Below are 17029 nucleotides of genomic sequence, written 5' to 3'. Positions count from 1 at the left end.
GATGTATCTGTCCAATATGTCTGGTGGGAATAAAAAAAACTGAGAAAATGACAATCAACTATTTGCTCCCAAATTCTGGAAAACAGGCACACAAATCGGTCGATAAATTTGTTAAATTGATTGCATAAATTTGTCAAGCATTTTCCAGTGTTTTGAAGCAAATTGTTGATTGTCATTTGCTTTCATACATTAACAGATTGGACAGATAAATCTTTAGGAGTATACCCAGCATAAGGCTTCCTTTGAGAATCTGCAGTTTTATGCTACACATAGGGTTAATCATTTGCATTTTTCTCCATACACAACACAGCTTCACAGGTGGATCACATGGGTATGATTGCACAACTAGTCAGTCCTTTGGAGAAGGCATAAGTTATTGGTTTTATGTTGGCGGCGTAGCTACTGTCACTGACTTATTTGGTTGGTGAGTGGAAATGTGAGTACAGTGGTCAGTAGCAGGTTCACTGGAATAATTTTGTTACTGGCATGTCTGAAACCAGAGGCTAATGCCAACTGCACAAACCAGACATCACAAAATAACAGCAGTGACCTGTGTAGATATCAGTTATTACAGTGTTTGCCACAATATACAGCAGTACCTAAACATTTTCTAGAACATTTAGGTTCATCACCAACAGCGACCGTTGGTTTAAAAAGCCTTATTAAGCTTTATTAGGGCACTTGAAGTACAGAACATGCATTGTGAGAAAGATACAAACAACAAGTGGGGTTTCCAGAAAACATTAAAGATTTGGAAGCTAAAAAAACAAAGTTCAAGTGTCAGAATAAGTAGAAGTAATGAAGTCTGGATAGCTACAGTAGGTCAGTGTTTGCAAAAGGATGACAATTTGGAAATTAGAAAATAGGCTATAGGATAAAATGGTATGGTTGAGGGCCTTGAAGTTGTGGAGCAGTAAGAAAGGAAAATGTGCCCTTCAGTAGTAACTGGGATAGAATGAAGCCAAGTCAGATGGGCGAGGGTAATAACAACCAGAAGGAGTTTCGAGATTTTAATGGGAACTAGGTAGCATATGCAATAGGGTCAGAGTTTGCCAGATGTGCGTGATGTCGGCTGATCTCGGTCAATTTTTTAAGTGTCAATTATTAACTGGGAAAAGCCTTATAAATGAGTGCTGCTTTAAAAACACATCTGAGATCATCCAGCATCACGCACCTCCAGCAAACTTGGACCCTTATACATATGCCTCTGGATGCCAGAAGTAATGTGATAAAAAGGGCACAATCAAGGAAGAGTCTAGGCAGTGGGTTTGAGAGATTAAGGAAATTGTAGTGAGTAAACAGTGAGTAGGAAGTGGGATAGGGATTACTATGGGAACAATGAGATCTGTTCGGATAAAATGAGCTCAGGCATCCATACAGAGATAATTGGTTGGATTAATATACTGTATAGAGGTAAGGGAAGGACAGGCTGTAGTAGCATCTCCACAGTTGAGTATCTGTAATCGATGCAGGGAGTGCAGTGAACACAGACCCCCAGGTCCAGCACCACATACCCTAGACTCAATACTTACCTTTCTGAAATCCTGTGTTGGCCACGCTGCAAAATCAATAGTGCTCAATGCTCACTAGTTGGCACTCAGCTACAGAGGAGGAGTCCTGGAGAGGCACATGGGGCCTCCTCATCTCAATAGACTCCAACATCTACACATAGGTCCTTATTCAGATCTGATCGCAGTACAAATTTGTGCTCAAAATGGGCAAAACCATGTGCACTGCAGGTGGGGCAGATGTAACAGATGTGCAGAGAGAGTTAGATTTAGGTGGGGTGTGTTGAAACTGAAATCTAAATCGCAGTGTAAAAATAATGCAGCCAGTATTTACCCTGCAGAGAAACAAAACAACTCACACAAATCTAACTCTCTCTGCACATGTTACATCTGCCCCACCTGCAGAGCACATGGTTTTGCCCATTTTGAGAACAAATTTGTACTGCGATCAGATCTGAATAAGGCCCATAGTTTTATCAAAGGCTATTCTGTATTCATATCCTATTTCTATTTATTTGTTGCATATATGTGCTCAAAATGATATACTGGCATAAATTGTGACTAAGGGCAAGTATAACTTTACTACACTTGCCTGCACTACCTGTGACACTTGCCTGCACTACCATCCCAAAACATTGTAAGAAAACATCAATATTGTCAATATACAAGATATTTATTTCTATAAGCTAGTAGAAGAGGTTTTCCTTTTTTTATATTCATTTATTCAAAAACATAACAGCAGAAATAGCTTCTTGCATCTTTCTTTAACAATATTGCTTGATGACTACGCACCTCTGATGGAAAGGAAAAACACCAAACTGTAGGTTATTGATGTTCTAGTTACAAATAGGAGTATGTGAGTATAAAAGAAACAAGGTTAAAAAAATAATGGCACAGGTCAAAATAAAAAGCACATTTTCCAAATGACAGAAGCAACACTGCATTATAGAGAAACATTAATACATATAAAAATAACAGAAGGAAATTGTTTTAAAATGTAAAAACTGAAAAAAAAAACACATTAAAAACAATTAAAGCATGTTTAGATGTAACACATTTGATTTTTCCCTAGAATGTCAAATTATTTCAAGAATACACAATTCTTCAGTAATGAGAGCGCTATTTTAAAGTTCTGCTGATCCACCAACGACTGAACTGTTTATAAATCTGCATGCCTTTTAGCAATTATTATAAATTGTTCAGCATATTTATGTTTAAATATGAGCGACCACTGTATTGTATTCATTTTAATATGTATTACCGACACTAATGCCAATGCTTTCTCTGTCAATAAAATTCCATTGTGTTCCTGATTTTATTATTAAAAAAGCAAAATTTATAACCATATAAACTAATCCCATAATTAAGTAAGGTTATTTGTGTGCTCTTCTTTCTTCACATTTCTTATTAACAGATTGTTTTTGTATTTTAATCTAATAGCAACATAGAAGTGTTCAATGTGAGTCCTGGTTATCAAAGCAGTTTTAAACATATTTATTAAAATAAGAGCGATAGACACTGACTTGCATGTGATACAATAAGAACCCTTCAATATTAACCCCTTCCTGACAGAGCCAGTTTTTGCGTTCCTGACAGAGCCCTTTTTTTCAAATCTGACATGTCTCACTTAAGTGGGGATAACTTTTTTTTGCTTTTACTTATCCCAGTGATTTTGAGATTGTTTTTTCGTGACACATTGTACTTCAAATTAGTGGTAAATTTGGGTCGATACAGTCTGTGTTTTTTTGTGAAAAATACCAAAATATCGTGAAAAAATGGAAAATTTAGCGATTTGCAAAATGTTAAATTTTCTGCTTGTGAGACAAATAATCTTACCACTCAAAATAGTGAATAACTAACATAGACCATATGTCTACTTTATGTTGACATCATTATTTCAACTTCCTTTTAATTTTTTGGGACACTAGGAGGCTTACAATATGAATAGCAAATTCTCAAATTTTCAAGAAAATTTCAAACACTGATTTTTTTAGGGACCAGTTCAGTTCTGATGTGACTTTGAGGGACTTGTATGTGAGACACCCCCATAAATGATGCCATTTCAAAAACTGCACCCCTCACAGTATTCAAAACAGCATTTTGGAAGTTTGTTAACCCTTTAGGTGTTTCACAGGAATTAAAACAAAGTGTAGGTGAAATTTCAAAATTTCTTTTTTTTTGCAGATTTGCAATTTTAATACATTTTTCTAAGGAACACAGTACATTTTACTAGAGAAATGTGACTGAAAATTGATTCCCCCAATTCTTTTGTTTTCATAAATATCCTATATGTGGCCCTAGTGTGCACGGTGACCAAACCACAGGCTTCATAATAGAAGGAGCACCTACTTGATTTTGGAGCCTCCTTTTTATGAGATTATTTTTTAGGCACCATGTAGGTTTCTAGGCACCATAAGATGCTAAAAGTTAGGAACCCCCCCACAAGTGACCCCATTTTGCAAACTACACCCCTCAGGGAATTCATCTAGGGGTATAGTGTACATTTCAAACCCCCAGGGGTTTCACCAATTGTGGTACAACTGGGCAGTGAAAATGAAAAATTATTTTTTTTACACAAAAATACAGTTCTGGCTCCAAATTTGTCATTTTCAGAAGGTATGAAGGAGACAAAGCACCCCAAAATCTGTGCCCCAATTTCTCCCGAGTACGGCAATGCCTCACATGTGACCAAAAAATACCAGTTGGGTGCATGGCAGGACTCAGAAGGGAAGGAGTGATTTTTGGATTTTGCAGCTCAGATTCTGGTGGAATTTTGGTGGGTGCTATGTCGCATTAGCAAGACCCCCAAAGCACCAATACAGTGGAACCCCCCCACAAGTGACCCCATTTTGCAAAGTACACCCCTCAGGGAATTCATCTAGGGGTATAGTGTACATTTCAAACCCCCAGGGGTTTCACCAATTTTGATACAAGTGGGCAGTGAAAATGAAAAATTACATTTTTTTACACAAAAATGCAGTTCTGGCTCAAAATTTTTCATTTTCAGAAGGTATGAAGGAGAAAAAGCACCCCAAAATCTGTGCCCCAATTTCTCCCGAGTACGGCAATGCCTCACATGTGACCAAAAAATACCAGTTGGGTGCATGGCAGGACTCAGAAGGGAAGGAGTGATTTTTGGATTTCGCAGCACAGATTCTGGTGGAATGAATGGTGGGTGCTATGTTGCACCAATACAGTGGAACCCCCCCACAAGTCACCCCATTTTGCAAAGTACACCCCTCAGGGAATTCATCTAGGGGTATAGTGTACATTTCAAACCCCCAGGGGTTTCACCAATTTTGATACAAGTGGGCAGTGAAAATGAAAAATTACATTTTTTTACACAAAAATGCAGTTCTGGCTCAAAATTTTTCATTTTCAGAAGGTATGAAGGAGAAAAAGCACCCCAAAATATGTGCCCCAATTTCTCCCGAGTACGGAAATGCCTCACATGTGACCAAAAAATACCAGTTGGGTGCATGGCAGGACTCAGAACGGAAGGAGTGATTTTTGGATTTTGCGGCTCAGATTCTGGTGGAATTTTGGTGGGTGCTATGTCGCATTAGCAAGACCCCCCAAGCACCAATACAGTGGAACCCCCCCACAAGTCACCCCATTTTGAAAACTACACCCCTCAGGGAATTCATCTAGGGGTATAGTGTACATTTCAAACCCCCAGGGGTTTCACCAATTTTGATACAAGTGGGCAGTGAAAATGAAAAATTACATTTTTTTACACAAAAATGCAGTTCTGGCTCGAAATTTTTCATTTTCAGAAGGTATGAAGGAGAAAAAGCACCCCAAAATCTGTGCCCCAATTTCTTCCGAGTACGGCAATGCCTCACATGTGACCAAAAAATACCAGTTGGGTGCATGGCAGGACTCAGAACGGAAGGAGTGATTTTTGGATTTTGCAGCTCAGATTCTGGTGGAATTTTGGTGGGTGCTATGTCGCATTAGCAAGACCCCCCAAGCACCAATACAGTGGAACCCCCCCACAAGTCACCCCATTTTGAAAACTACACCCCTCAGGGAATTCATCTAGGGGTATAGTGTACATTTCAAACCCCCAGGGGTTTCACCAATTTTGATACAAGTGGGCAGTGAAAATGAAAAATTACATTTTTTTACACAAAAATGCAGTTCTGGCTCAAAATTTTTCATTTTCAGAAGGTATGAAGGAGACAAAGCACCCCAAAATCTGTGCCCCAATTTCTCCCGAGTACGGCAATGCCTCACATGTGACCAAAAAATACCATTTGGGTGCATGGCAGGACTCAGAAGGGAAGGAGTGATTTTTGGATTTTGCAGCTCAGATTCTGGTGGAATTTTGGTGGGTGCTATGTCGCATTAGCAAGACCCCCCAAGCACCAATACAGTGGAACCCCCCCACAAGTGACCCCATTTTGCAAACTACACCCCTCAGGGAATTCATCTAGGGGTATAGTGTACATTTCAAACCCCCAGGGGTTTCACCAATTTTGATACAAGTGGGCAGTGAACATGAAAAATTACATTTTTTACACAAAAATGCAGTTCTGGCTCAAAATTTTTCATTTTCAGAAGGTATGAAGGAGAAAAAGCACCCCAAAATCTGTGCCCCAATTTCTCCCGAGTACGGCAATGCCTCACATGTGACCAAAAAATACCAGTTGGGTGCATGGCAGGACTCAAAAGGGAAGGAGTGATTTTTGGATTTTGCAGCTCAGATTCTGGTGGAATTTTGGTGGGTGCTATGTCGCATTAGCAAGACCCCCAAGCACCAATACAGTGGAACCCCCCCACAAGTGACCCCATTTTGCAAACTACACCCCTCAGGGAATTCATCTAGGGGTATAGTGTACATTTAAAACCCCCAGGGGTTTCACCAATTTTGATACAAGTGGGCAGTGAAAATGAAAAATTACATTTTTTACACAAAAATGCAGTTCTGGCTCAAAATTTTTCATTTTCAGAAGGTATGAAGGAGAAAAAGCACCGCAAAATCTGTGCCCCAATTTCTCCCGAGTACGGCAATGCCTCACATGTGACCAAAAAATACCAGTTGGGTGCATGGCAGGACTCAGAAGGGAAGGAGTGATTTTTGGATTTTGCAGCACAGATTCTGGTGGAATGAATGGTGGGTGCTATGTTGCACCAATACAGTGGAACCCCCCCACAAGTCACCCCATTTTGCAAACTACACCCCTCAGGGAATTCATCTAGGGGTATAGTGTACATTTAAAACCCCCAGGGGTTTCACCAATTTTGATACAAGTGGGCAGTGAAAATGAAAAATTACATTTTTTACACAAAAATGCAGTTCTGGCTCAAAATTTTTCATTTTCAGAAGGAATGAAGGAGACAAAGCACCCCAAAATCTGTGCCCCAATTTCTCCCGAGTACGGCAATGCCTCATGTGTGACCAAAAAGTGGCAGGACTCAGAAGGGAAGGAGTGATATTTGGATTTTGCAGCACAAATTCTGGTGGAATGATGGTGGGTGCTATGTCGCATTAGCAAGACCCCCAAAGCACCAATACAGTGGAACCCCCCCACAAGTGACCCCATTTTGCAAACTACACCCCTCAGGGAATTCATCTAGGGGTATAGTGTACATTTCAAACCCCCAGGGGTTTCACCAATTTTGATAAAACTGGGCAGTGAACATGAAAAATTACATTTTTTTACACAAAAATGCAGTTCTGGCTCAAAATTTTTCATTTTCACAAGGAATGAAGGAGACAAAGCACCCCAAAATCTGTGCCCCAATTTCTCCCGAGTACGGCAATGCCTCACATGTGACCAAAAAATACCAGTTGGGTGCATGGCAGGACTCAGAAGGGAAGGAGTGATTTTTGGATTTTGCGGCTCAGATTCTGGTGGAATGAATGGTGGGTGCTATGTGGCATTAGCAAGACCCCCGAAGCACGGTGAAATTATGAACCTAATATTCCATAGATGTGTGGTATATTTTAAAACACTCCTTTATACATAGGCCGGGTTTGTCGGGGCAAGTGTCACACTGGAAAATAGTTTGCTTTCTTATTCCCTTTTTATAGCAAACTTTGCACCTTTTTTGTGTCCTGCCCTTTTTTCCAGTGGAGGGGATTTCATCAGGAAAATGCTGCCCTGGTACAATACGGGGGCCAGTACTAGAAGTACTGGGGCACTCTGCCTGCTGGTTCCCAAATATTAGGCCCTTTATGACTTCCTCTTGAAAGTGCATAAATGTCCCCCTCTGGCCGGTAGAACGGAATAGCACGTAAGCGTTATACAGTGCCATCTGGATGATATACACGGCCACCTTCTTGTACCAGATTTTTGTTTTCCGCAGGGCACTGTACGGCTTCAGTACCTGATCTGAAAGATCCACTCCGCCCATGTACCTATTGTAATCCAGGATACAATTAGGTTTTGAGGTGTGGGTACTGGTACCTCGTACAGGGACGGAGGTGGTACTGTCTCCGTGAATTGTTGTCAGTATAAGGACATCCCTCTTGTCCTTATATTTGACCAACAACATATTTTCGTTGCATATTCCCCTGCTTTCACCCCTTCTCATTACTTGGGCAATGTGCGTTTTTGGGAGGCCTCTTTGGTTCTTGCGCACAGTACCGCAAGCTGCTGTACCTCTTGAACCAAGGGCCTTAAACAGGGGGATGCTAGTGTAAAAGTTATCCACATAGAGGTGATAACCTTTATCCAGGAAGGGGTGCACTAAATCCCAGACAATTTTCCCACTAACACTTACGAGGGAGGGGGGGCATTCTGGCGGTTGAATTCTTGAATCCTTCCCTTCATAAACCCTAAACCTGTGGGTGTACCCTGAGGTGCTTTCACACAGTTTATACATTTTTATGCCATACCTTGCCCTCTTACTGGGAAGGTACTGGCGGAATTTAACCCTTCCTTTAAAATGTATAAGGGACTCGTCGATACAAATAAATTTTTCAGGGATGTACACCTCTTCAAATTTGGCACTGAAATGATCAATGACCGGCCTGACTTTGAATAGCCGGTCAAAGGTGGGATCATCTCTGGGTGGGCACTGTGCATTATCGGTGTAATGTATAAATTTAAGAATTGTCTCAAATCGAGTCCGGGGCATGGCCATACGGTAAAATGGAGTACTGTACAGAACATCTGTACTCCAATATTGCCTAATTTCTGGCTTTTTTACTATGCCCATATGAAACACCAGACCCCAAAACGTCATCATCTCTACTGCATCTACAGGGGTCCACCTAGCAAATGATGACGTGGGGTTTTGAGCAATAAACTGCTGGGCATATAAATTAGTTTGGTCCACCATTAAATTTATAAAATCATCAGAGAAAAATAATTTGAAAAAGTCAATTTCTCTGAGACCTGTGGAATCAAATTGGATTCCTGGCATGGCCAAAAACTCAGGAACCTGGGGCTCAAAATTGTCTGGTGGTGGGGTCCATACTAGATCAATTATTGGGGGGGGAATCTCAGCTGATCTACGGGGGCGTCTTTGAGGGGGTCCCTCATCACCAGAGGAGGAAGAGGAGCTTAAGACGAATCCTTCAAATTCCCCGCTTGCATCACTGCCTGTGTCAGAGTCAGAGGCAAGCATGGCATATGCCTCCTCCACTGAATACATTCTCCTGGATGACTGGGAGGACATTTGGGAGGACATTTGGGAGGACATTTGGGATGCCATTTTTATTTTTGTGTTACTGGTAGTGAAATGTTTCAACACGTGTATAGTGTAGGGGGGGGTACAAACTTTATTTCAACCCGGGGGGTATGTAGTGTGTAGTGTGTATGTAGTGCAGAAAAAAAAATACTTTATACCAATAAAAAAAAAAAAAAATGAAGGGGTTAAAAATAAAAAATTGAAGGGGTTAAAAAAAAAAAAAAAAAGGTCCTGCGCCAAAAATTGAGCACAGATGTTGGTCAGTAACGTCTGTCACTGAACAGCGCTCAAAGGCAACAGGAATCTGATCAAAAAAAAAAAAAAAATAGATCAACCCTGTGCCGAAAAAGCTGATCAGTGATGTACGTCACTGATCGGCGCACAGTGGCCACAGGACACCCACAAAATCAGTGTGTGTAAAAAAAAAATTAAAAAAAGACCCCACAGCACTCACAAAAAAAAAAAAAGGTGATCAGTGATGCGACACTGATTACCAGTGAGGGACAGCAGGTGCACAACCTTTGGTGCAACTGACAGTGCAACTGGCAGCAACTGACAGGTATATATATAAAAAAAAAACCTCTGCGCCCCCAAAAAGTTGCTGATCAGCACAGATATACTGATCAGCACAAAAGGGGGGGTAGCAGACACAAAATATACACTCTCTATCACTCTCTGTCACTATCTCTCTCTATCTCTCACTATCTCTCACTATCTATCACTCTAGGACACTGCAGCAGCAGCACTGACAGTTATATGTATAAAAAAAAACTGCACCCCCAAAAAGGGGGGGTAGCAGACACAAAATATACACTCTCTATCACTCTCTGTCACTATCTCTCTCTATCTCTCTATCTCTCACTATCTATCACTATCTATCACTCTATGACACTGCAGCAGCAGCACTGACAGTTATATATATAAAATAAAACCCCTGCACCCCCAAAAAGGGGGGGTAGCAGACACAAATCTCTCTATCTCTCTACCTCTCACTATCTATCACTATCTATCACTATCTATCACTGTATGACACTGCAGCAGCAGCACTGACAGTTATTTATATATAGAAAACCCCTGCACCCCCAAAAAGGGGGGGTAGCAGACACAAAATATAGCTCTCTCTGTCACTATCTCTCTCTATCTCTCTCTATCTCTCTCTATCTCTATCTCTCTATCTCTCTATCACACTGCAGCAGCAGCAGGAAGTCTCAGGAAGTCAGATCCAGGAAGCGTCCAGCACGCTACAAGCAGTGATAAGGTGATCAGGTAAGGTATTTGCAAGGATCAGGTAAGTATTAGCAAGGATCAGGTCGGTATTCACGGCAGGCAGGCACGGTGACCGTTCTGCACGCTATTCCAGACCGGAATGGCGTCTGCAGCGCAGTCACCGTCAGTTTAAATGTCGCGCCTTGGCTGTGATTGGTCCGTGGGTCCCACGGACCAATCACAGCCTTGGGGGCAGGTGGGGTGAGGGTGGGGTGAGGTGTCATCGTCACCGATGACCCCCTCATGCCCCCTGACGCCCGGCGGTGATTGACACCTGTGTTACCGAGCGTCTGATTCGCTGGTAACACAGGAAAACGCTGTGAATGGCTGTTCACACTGAACAGCCAATCACAGCGATCGCCGACGGGGGGGCGGCATCGCAGCCCCCCCTGGGCATGCAGGGACATGTCTGCTGTCAGGGACAGCAGACATCGTCCCTCTGTCACTGCGTCTCGAGACGCAGTGACAGTTTAAACTCATGACGTACATTTATGCCATGTGTCGGGAAGTACCTCCCGGCCATGACGTAAATGTACGTCAAATGTCGGGAAGGGGTTAAAGTTTATTTGCATTCAGAACTGGCCCTGACCCATTCTGTGTCCTATACAAGACATGGGGCCAGATTCTCTAAGCTTCAAAAGTGATAAAATAGAGAGTGATAAACAGCCAGCCAATCAGCTCCTGTCTGACATTTTTCAAACACAGCCTGTGACATGGCAGGTAGGAGCTGATTGGCTGGCTGTTTATCACTTTCCATTTTATCACTTTTGAAGCATAGAGAATCTGGCCTATGATCTGGTTCCCACCCCCTCCTATTTCTGGGCTTTTGCAAACACTGAAGGCTGTGGTGCTCCCATTTCTCCATTTTGCTTCCATCCACACAGCATAATCCTTTGTGTCTCTCTAGCCAAAAAAGGCCTAAGCTCTATAACGCTGTTACAATAGTGCACACTTAGAAAATATCTTAAACAACATAAATTAATACCTGCAAACTCTCACCATAGCCCAAAAGAGTCTCTCCATCGAGCCCCAAAACTATGTTATAAAAAGTGCACACTAATATATAATTTATATCAAACAGCACTAGAAAATTCCTGCAGACTCCAGCTCACCCTACAAAAGTGTATCTCCAGCCACCATACTTACCTTCTTTGATGTCCTCTGGCCACCTGCCAATGTGTTCTGGCTGTCTGATATCACAACGTAATTAACAAAATAACTATTGCACAGCCTACCGTCAGCCCAATAAAGCTACAGTTTAAAATTGCTAATTAGAAATCAATGTCCATCCACTACTAGACACTACTAAATCTCTTATCCATGCACTCATGATATCCTGCATTGGCTATTGCAATAGTATTCTTACTGGTCTTCCCAAGTATAGACTCTTGCCAATGCAATCCATTTTAAATGCTGCTGCTGATCTTCCTAGCACAACGTTCATCGTCTGTGGATCTGCTCTGCCAGTCCCCTCCATTGGTTGCCTGTATCTTACTGTATGCAATATAAAATACTTCTACTCACATATAAAGCTATTAACCACACTACACCAGAATAAAATCTCTATATTTATCTCTAAATATCTCCCTCCTATGTCCCTATAGATTGTAAACTTGCAGAAGGGCTCTCCTACCTCCATGTCTGTCTGTTGTTACCCAGTTTGTTCTATCACTGTCAATTGTAAAGTGCAATGGAATCTGCTGCGCTATATAAGAAACTGTAAATAACTAAATATATGTATTGTATACATATATATAGCATAAATAACAAATATTATGTATGCCAATTAATTTGCTAGGGTCAGAAGCAATAAATTAAGTACTTAGGTCTAAAAGTATATGAAATATAAACTCATTTATTAATACAACATAAACATCTTTTTGTAAAATATTTACAAAAAAAACCTTTTAATGTTGAATCAATGAGTTTATATTTGATATACTTTTAGACCCAAGTATAATATTTGTTACTTATGCTATATATGTAAACAATCAGTTGCCGCATCTATATCCATTGTTCACATTTTAAACTTACTACTACTTTCTATTTAAAGATTGGCTGACAACAATCTGATGAAGGTTAAGTAAAGCGAAACGTTATATTAATAACTGCGTGGGCTGAGTTATTTGGATGAAGTGAGTGCCGCCTGTCTACAAGGATATATTAGACATACAGTCAAATGGAGGGCACCACGACAATTGTTTAAATTTAAGTATTAAAAGGAGTGCCGAGTAAGCAATGCATATAAATATATTAGATTAAGAGTATAAAATTAATTTATTTAAACATTTATTTTATTTAAATAAAATCCTAGCATAAAAAATTGCTAAATTTGCACAGAATAAATTAATTACATTCAAATCAGAGACCCTTAGACATACAGTCAATTAAAGGTGACATATGAGGGAATTTTGCTGTAGAAAAGGAAACATTGGGTAATAGTGCACACTGCTGAAGTGCAGCAGCAAAATCAAACCGGACACTGGCATGCATTAAAAGGCGAATGGATTCAAGGGATGCCAATGTGATGGTGCCTCTTTACAAGGCATTGGTAATACCACACTTGGAATACTATGTTCAGTTCTAGGCACCGCACATTAAAAAGGACATCAATGAATTGGAAAAGGTACAGAGAAGGGCGACTAAGCTAGTAAAAGGTCAAAGATAGGTTAACCAGGGTAAATATGTTTTCACTGGAGAAACGGAGGTTGAGAGGTGATATGTTTAGTATGTTCAAATACAGGATTGGGAATCATATGAAACTGGAAGATGATTTGTTCACTAACAGGCACTGGACACTGGATACTTAGGACACTTGGGCATGTGAGGTTTGAGGAAAAGAAATTCCGTACTGAATTAAGAAGAGGATTCTTCACCATTAGGGCAGTAAAATTCTGGAACTAACATCTTTTTTCAACCTTAATTACTATGTTACTATATAAAAATTCAATTGAAAATCAATTAAATGGTAATCCCCAAAAAAGGCAGAAAACGTAGTTTAAACAAAAAAGGAAAATTCTTAGATTTCTATAGGAGGTGCAGTCTTTGAAAAGCCCAATACGTTTTGTCAGATAGAATTCACCAAGCCATTTATAAGGCATGGTTTTGCCTTGTAAATGACTGCCCTTTAAAATAAAAAAACTCTGAGTTTGGCCAACGGACTTGCACCGCAATACAAATGGCCCTACATCTCCACTTTTGACCATACTCAGGCAAATATGCTTTCCACCTAGGGCACCGATTGAGATTTGTTCTAAGCCTATGGACAGTGCTATCCTAATCCTCCAGAATTGATAAATTGGACTATCATATGCTCGGACTGTGACTTTTTACAGCAGAAGTCAGATATCGTCAAATGTCCTAATAATTTCTCTAGTAACAACAATAAGAACAGATACATATGTCTAGTGTTCCCGCTAGGCTGTTTTAGCGGGGCGCTGCTCTCTTCCCGATTTTTAAAGGGCAAAATGCGCCCTGCCCCTCTGGCAGCGCCCCGTTAAAACAGCCTGCCTCCTTCTCCTCTGGTGCTACCGGGGAAGCCCGGTGCCACAGTAGATAGAGATGCCCGGCACTTCCCTGGCAGTGCAGAGCCTTCGGGGCTGCAAGGCCCGCCCCCTTCAGTGACGTCGGTGGCCGGGCCTGCCCCCTTTTTCTTGACGGCGGTGGCCGGGCCCGTCCCTTTTTTTGTCATGGCGTGGTCCGGGCACGCCCCTTTTGTGACACCGGGGGACCGCCCAGAACAGCAGTGACGTCGGTGGGCCTGGTCCGCCCCCTTGACGCTGCCCAGTGCAGCAGCACACTGCCAGCCCATGTTCCTAGAAGGAACACTATATGTCCAAAAATAATGTATTTTATGGTTATTTTTAATAATCTTTTTAAATATTAAGAAATATATACTAAAATATTAAAACAGAGAATCCATTATATAATTAAAAAGAAAAATTGTACGACTTAAGCACTACTTTCTACATATACCCTTGATGAAGCCCATTGGACGAAACATGTTGGGCCTTCCCAGACTGCACCTCTCCTGAAAGCTAAGAATTTTTTCCATTCATTTTCCATTCATGGTGGTTTTTAATGATTTTTTTGTTATTTTTATGATTATGTATTACCTACTGTTGCAGTGCCTTTTAAGCTGTAATTTTTGTTCTATTTGATTACCTGACATTATACTGCCTGATTTAAGTTAATAAAATTGATGCAATATTTATTAGGGCTTACACATTTTTATGAGATTTGAACAGCTACAGTATGGTCTTTTTCCCATTTCACCTATTTGTATACAAATGCTGACACATATTGTACCTATAGGGAATGTCTATAAGGAATGAGTTTAAGAATTGCATGTGAAAACTACTTTAATGCCATGTTGCTATATACACCCTCTAGAAATATATATATATATATATATATATATATATATATATATATATATATATATATATATATATATATATACACACACACACACACACACACACACACACACACACATACATACACACACACAACTGTTTATTATTATTGTAGAAACATATTTTGACTTTTTATTGAACTCCTATGTTGTACGGAAAAAAAATTTCTGTGTTTCTGTTATGGACAGCTATACTGTACCCGACACGTGTCATTGTTCTTCTTACCCGATCTTAGTTGCTTTATTCTTCCATTACTGGTGGCAGGATCTACAGGAAGAAAGTCTTTAAACCAGGTAATTTCAGGATCTGGATTGCCACTTGCAGCACACAACATTGTAGCTGTTCTTGTACGCTCAACCACCTTGAGCTGTGGTCCCATATCAATATTTGGAAAACCAGGAGGCAGCTGGTCCTCTGCAGACAAAGATCATGGAGAAGACATTATTAGATATTTAGATAGTGTTTACATTAAGTACTATGGACTCAAAAACACCTAAGAAACAGTTTTCCAAATTTTAACTTAATAGAAATAGAATTTCCTCAACAAAGTCCTCAGACAGGCATATTTGGTTGATGATAATACTACCAGACAACCATTAGGAAAATTATGCTTTGTTGTGGGAAATTGTATCTCTTCCTTATTTGCGTTTGTTGCAGGATACAGAAGCCTGGCAAAACAGAGCAATTGCAGTTGAGGCCAGTTATATGCAGATAGCATCTGAAAATCATTTGAGCAATTTTAAAAACAAATGTTGCTATTCCCACACACCATATTCTTCCTTTGCTATTATCAACTGTATTAAAATCTCCCTCCCCATACAACATTTTTATGGTATCAAAATTTAGAAGAATCATACAAAGTTCTTATCTAATATGTATTCTGGCACAGATACATAAAATTGCCTGAGCAGAAATTATTGGCTGAAATACATATTTTTTCCAGCTCCTACTTTCTGATGAATGTTTTGCCTGGATGCAGGAGATTGATGTAATAGGATTAGTTGACAGTCATCAGTCCGACACAAGAATGTCGATAGGGTAAAATTCTGGACAGGCGAGCTCATGGAGGACAGAAACCTTCCGTGGAGCAGAAGCAGGTAAGGCAGCAGGTGGTACAAAATTATTTTGGATCACAGGTGCAAATAGTGTGGGTGTCCCTACTCTTCATCATGCAAAGGGTACGTTGTTTTGTTTGAAGTCAATGTAATTCAAAGTTAAGCTTCCTGGTAAATTTTGTTGCCAATGCACTCCTGAATACTGGACATCTGTTAAAGAAAAGCAAATTTGTAGGATGGAATTCCTCAATAGGTTGCAGATGTTGGTGACTAAATGACATATAAATGAAAACATCACAATAGCACAATATTGCTAGAAAAATAGAAGCGGTAAGTTCTTACAGAATCTTTGTCTCCTTCCTGTTTCCTGGTGACACAGCTAACCATGGGACATTCAAGAGCCGGTTCTTTGTGAAGGTACGCTCAGGTCCGCAGCATTTAAAACTGCTCGCCAATAGGAAGCATCCTTTGATGCAAACTCATGAAAACGGTAGAATTTGGTAAATATGTGAACAGCCTTGCACAGCTGCTTCACCGAAGCCCCATGACACACAGCCCAGGAAGAAACAACTGACCTTGTGGTATTGGCATTGATCATAGATGGAACCGGTCTACCGACTTTTGCATAGGCAAACAAAATCACAGACCTCAACCAACGAGTAATGCTCTGCTTCGAGGCCGGCCAACTTCTCTTATGAGCATTAAATTACATCGGCAAGGAATCAGTCTTGTGAAAAGAAGCCACCCTACCAAGGAAAACCTGTATTTTAACCTCCAACGGAGGACAGAAAACTGGGAGAATAATCTCCTGGTTCAGATGACATGCCAACACCACCACGGATTAAAAAAGACAGAACTGTTCGTAGAACAGCTCTATCATCATGCAAAACTAGGAAAGGTGGCTTACAAGCATTGCCCCCAATTCCAAAACCCTTCTGGCTGAAGCAATTGATAGAAGAGTAAGCTTCTAAGTGAGAAACTTTAAGTCGACTGAATGCAATGGCTGGAACAGAGCTCGCCACAACACAGAAAGAACCAAGGACAAGCCCCACAGAGCCACCGGAAGGGGTTTAGGCAGCTAAATATGCACCACACCCTGAATAAAGGTCTGTACCGCCAGTAAAAGAGACACACATTA

General features: G+C 40.6%; 1 protein-coding gene across 1 annotated transcript in view; it reads right to left on the bottom strand.

Annotated features, from left to right (window-relative positions):
• The window catches only part of PTPRS (protein tyrosine phosphatase receptor type S), a 366190-nt gene that overhangs the window by 245101 nt on the left and 104060 nt on the right, over positions 1 to 17029 (bottom strand). Inside the window, exon 5 of the mRNA XM_083179390.1 lies at positions 15062 to 15250. Coding sequence (XP_083035516.1) covers positions 15062 to 15250 — 189 coding nt within the window. The remainder of the gene's footprint in view (positions 1 to 15061; positions 15251 to 17029) is intronic.

Source organism: Crinia signifera, chromosome 1 (assembly GCF_055691185.1).
Source record: "Crinia signifera chromosome 1, ASM5569118v1, whole genome shotgun sequence".
Lineage (NCBI taxonomy): Eukaryota > Metazoa > Chordata > Amphibia > Anura > Myobatrachidae > Crinia > Crinia signifera.
The sequence above is the reverse complement of the archived record's forward strand: the minus strand, read 5'-3'. Positions and strand labels throughout refer to the sequence as shown.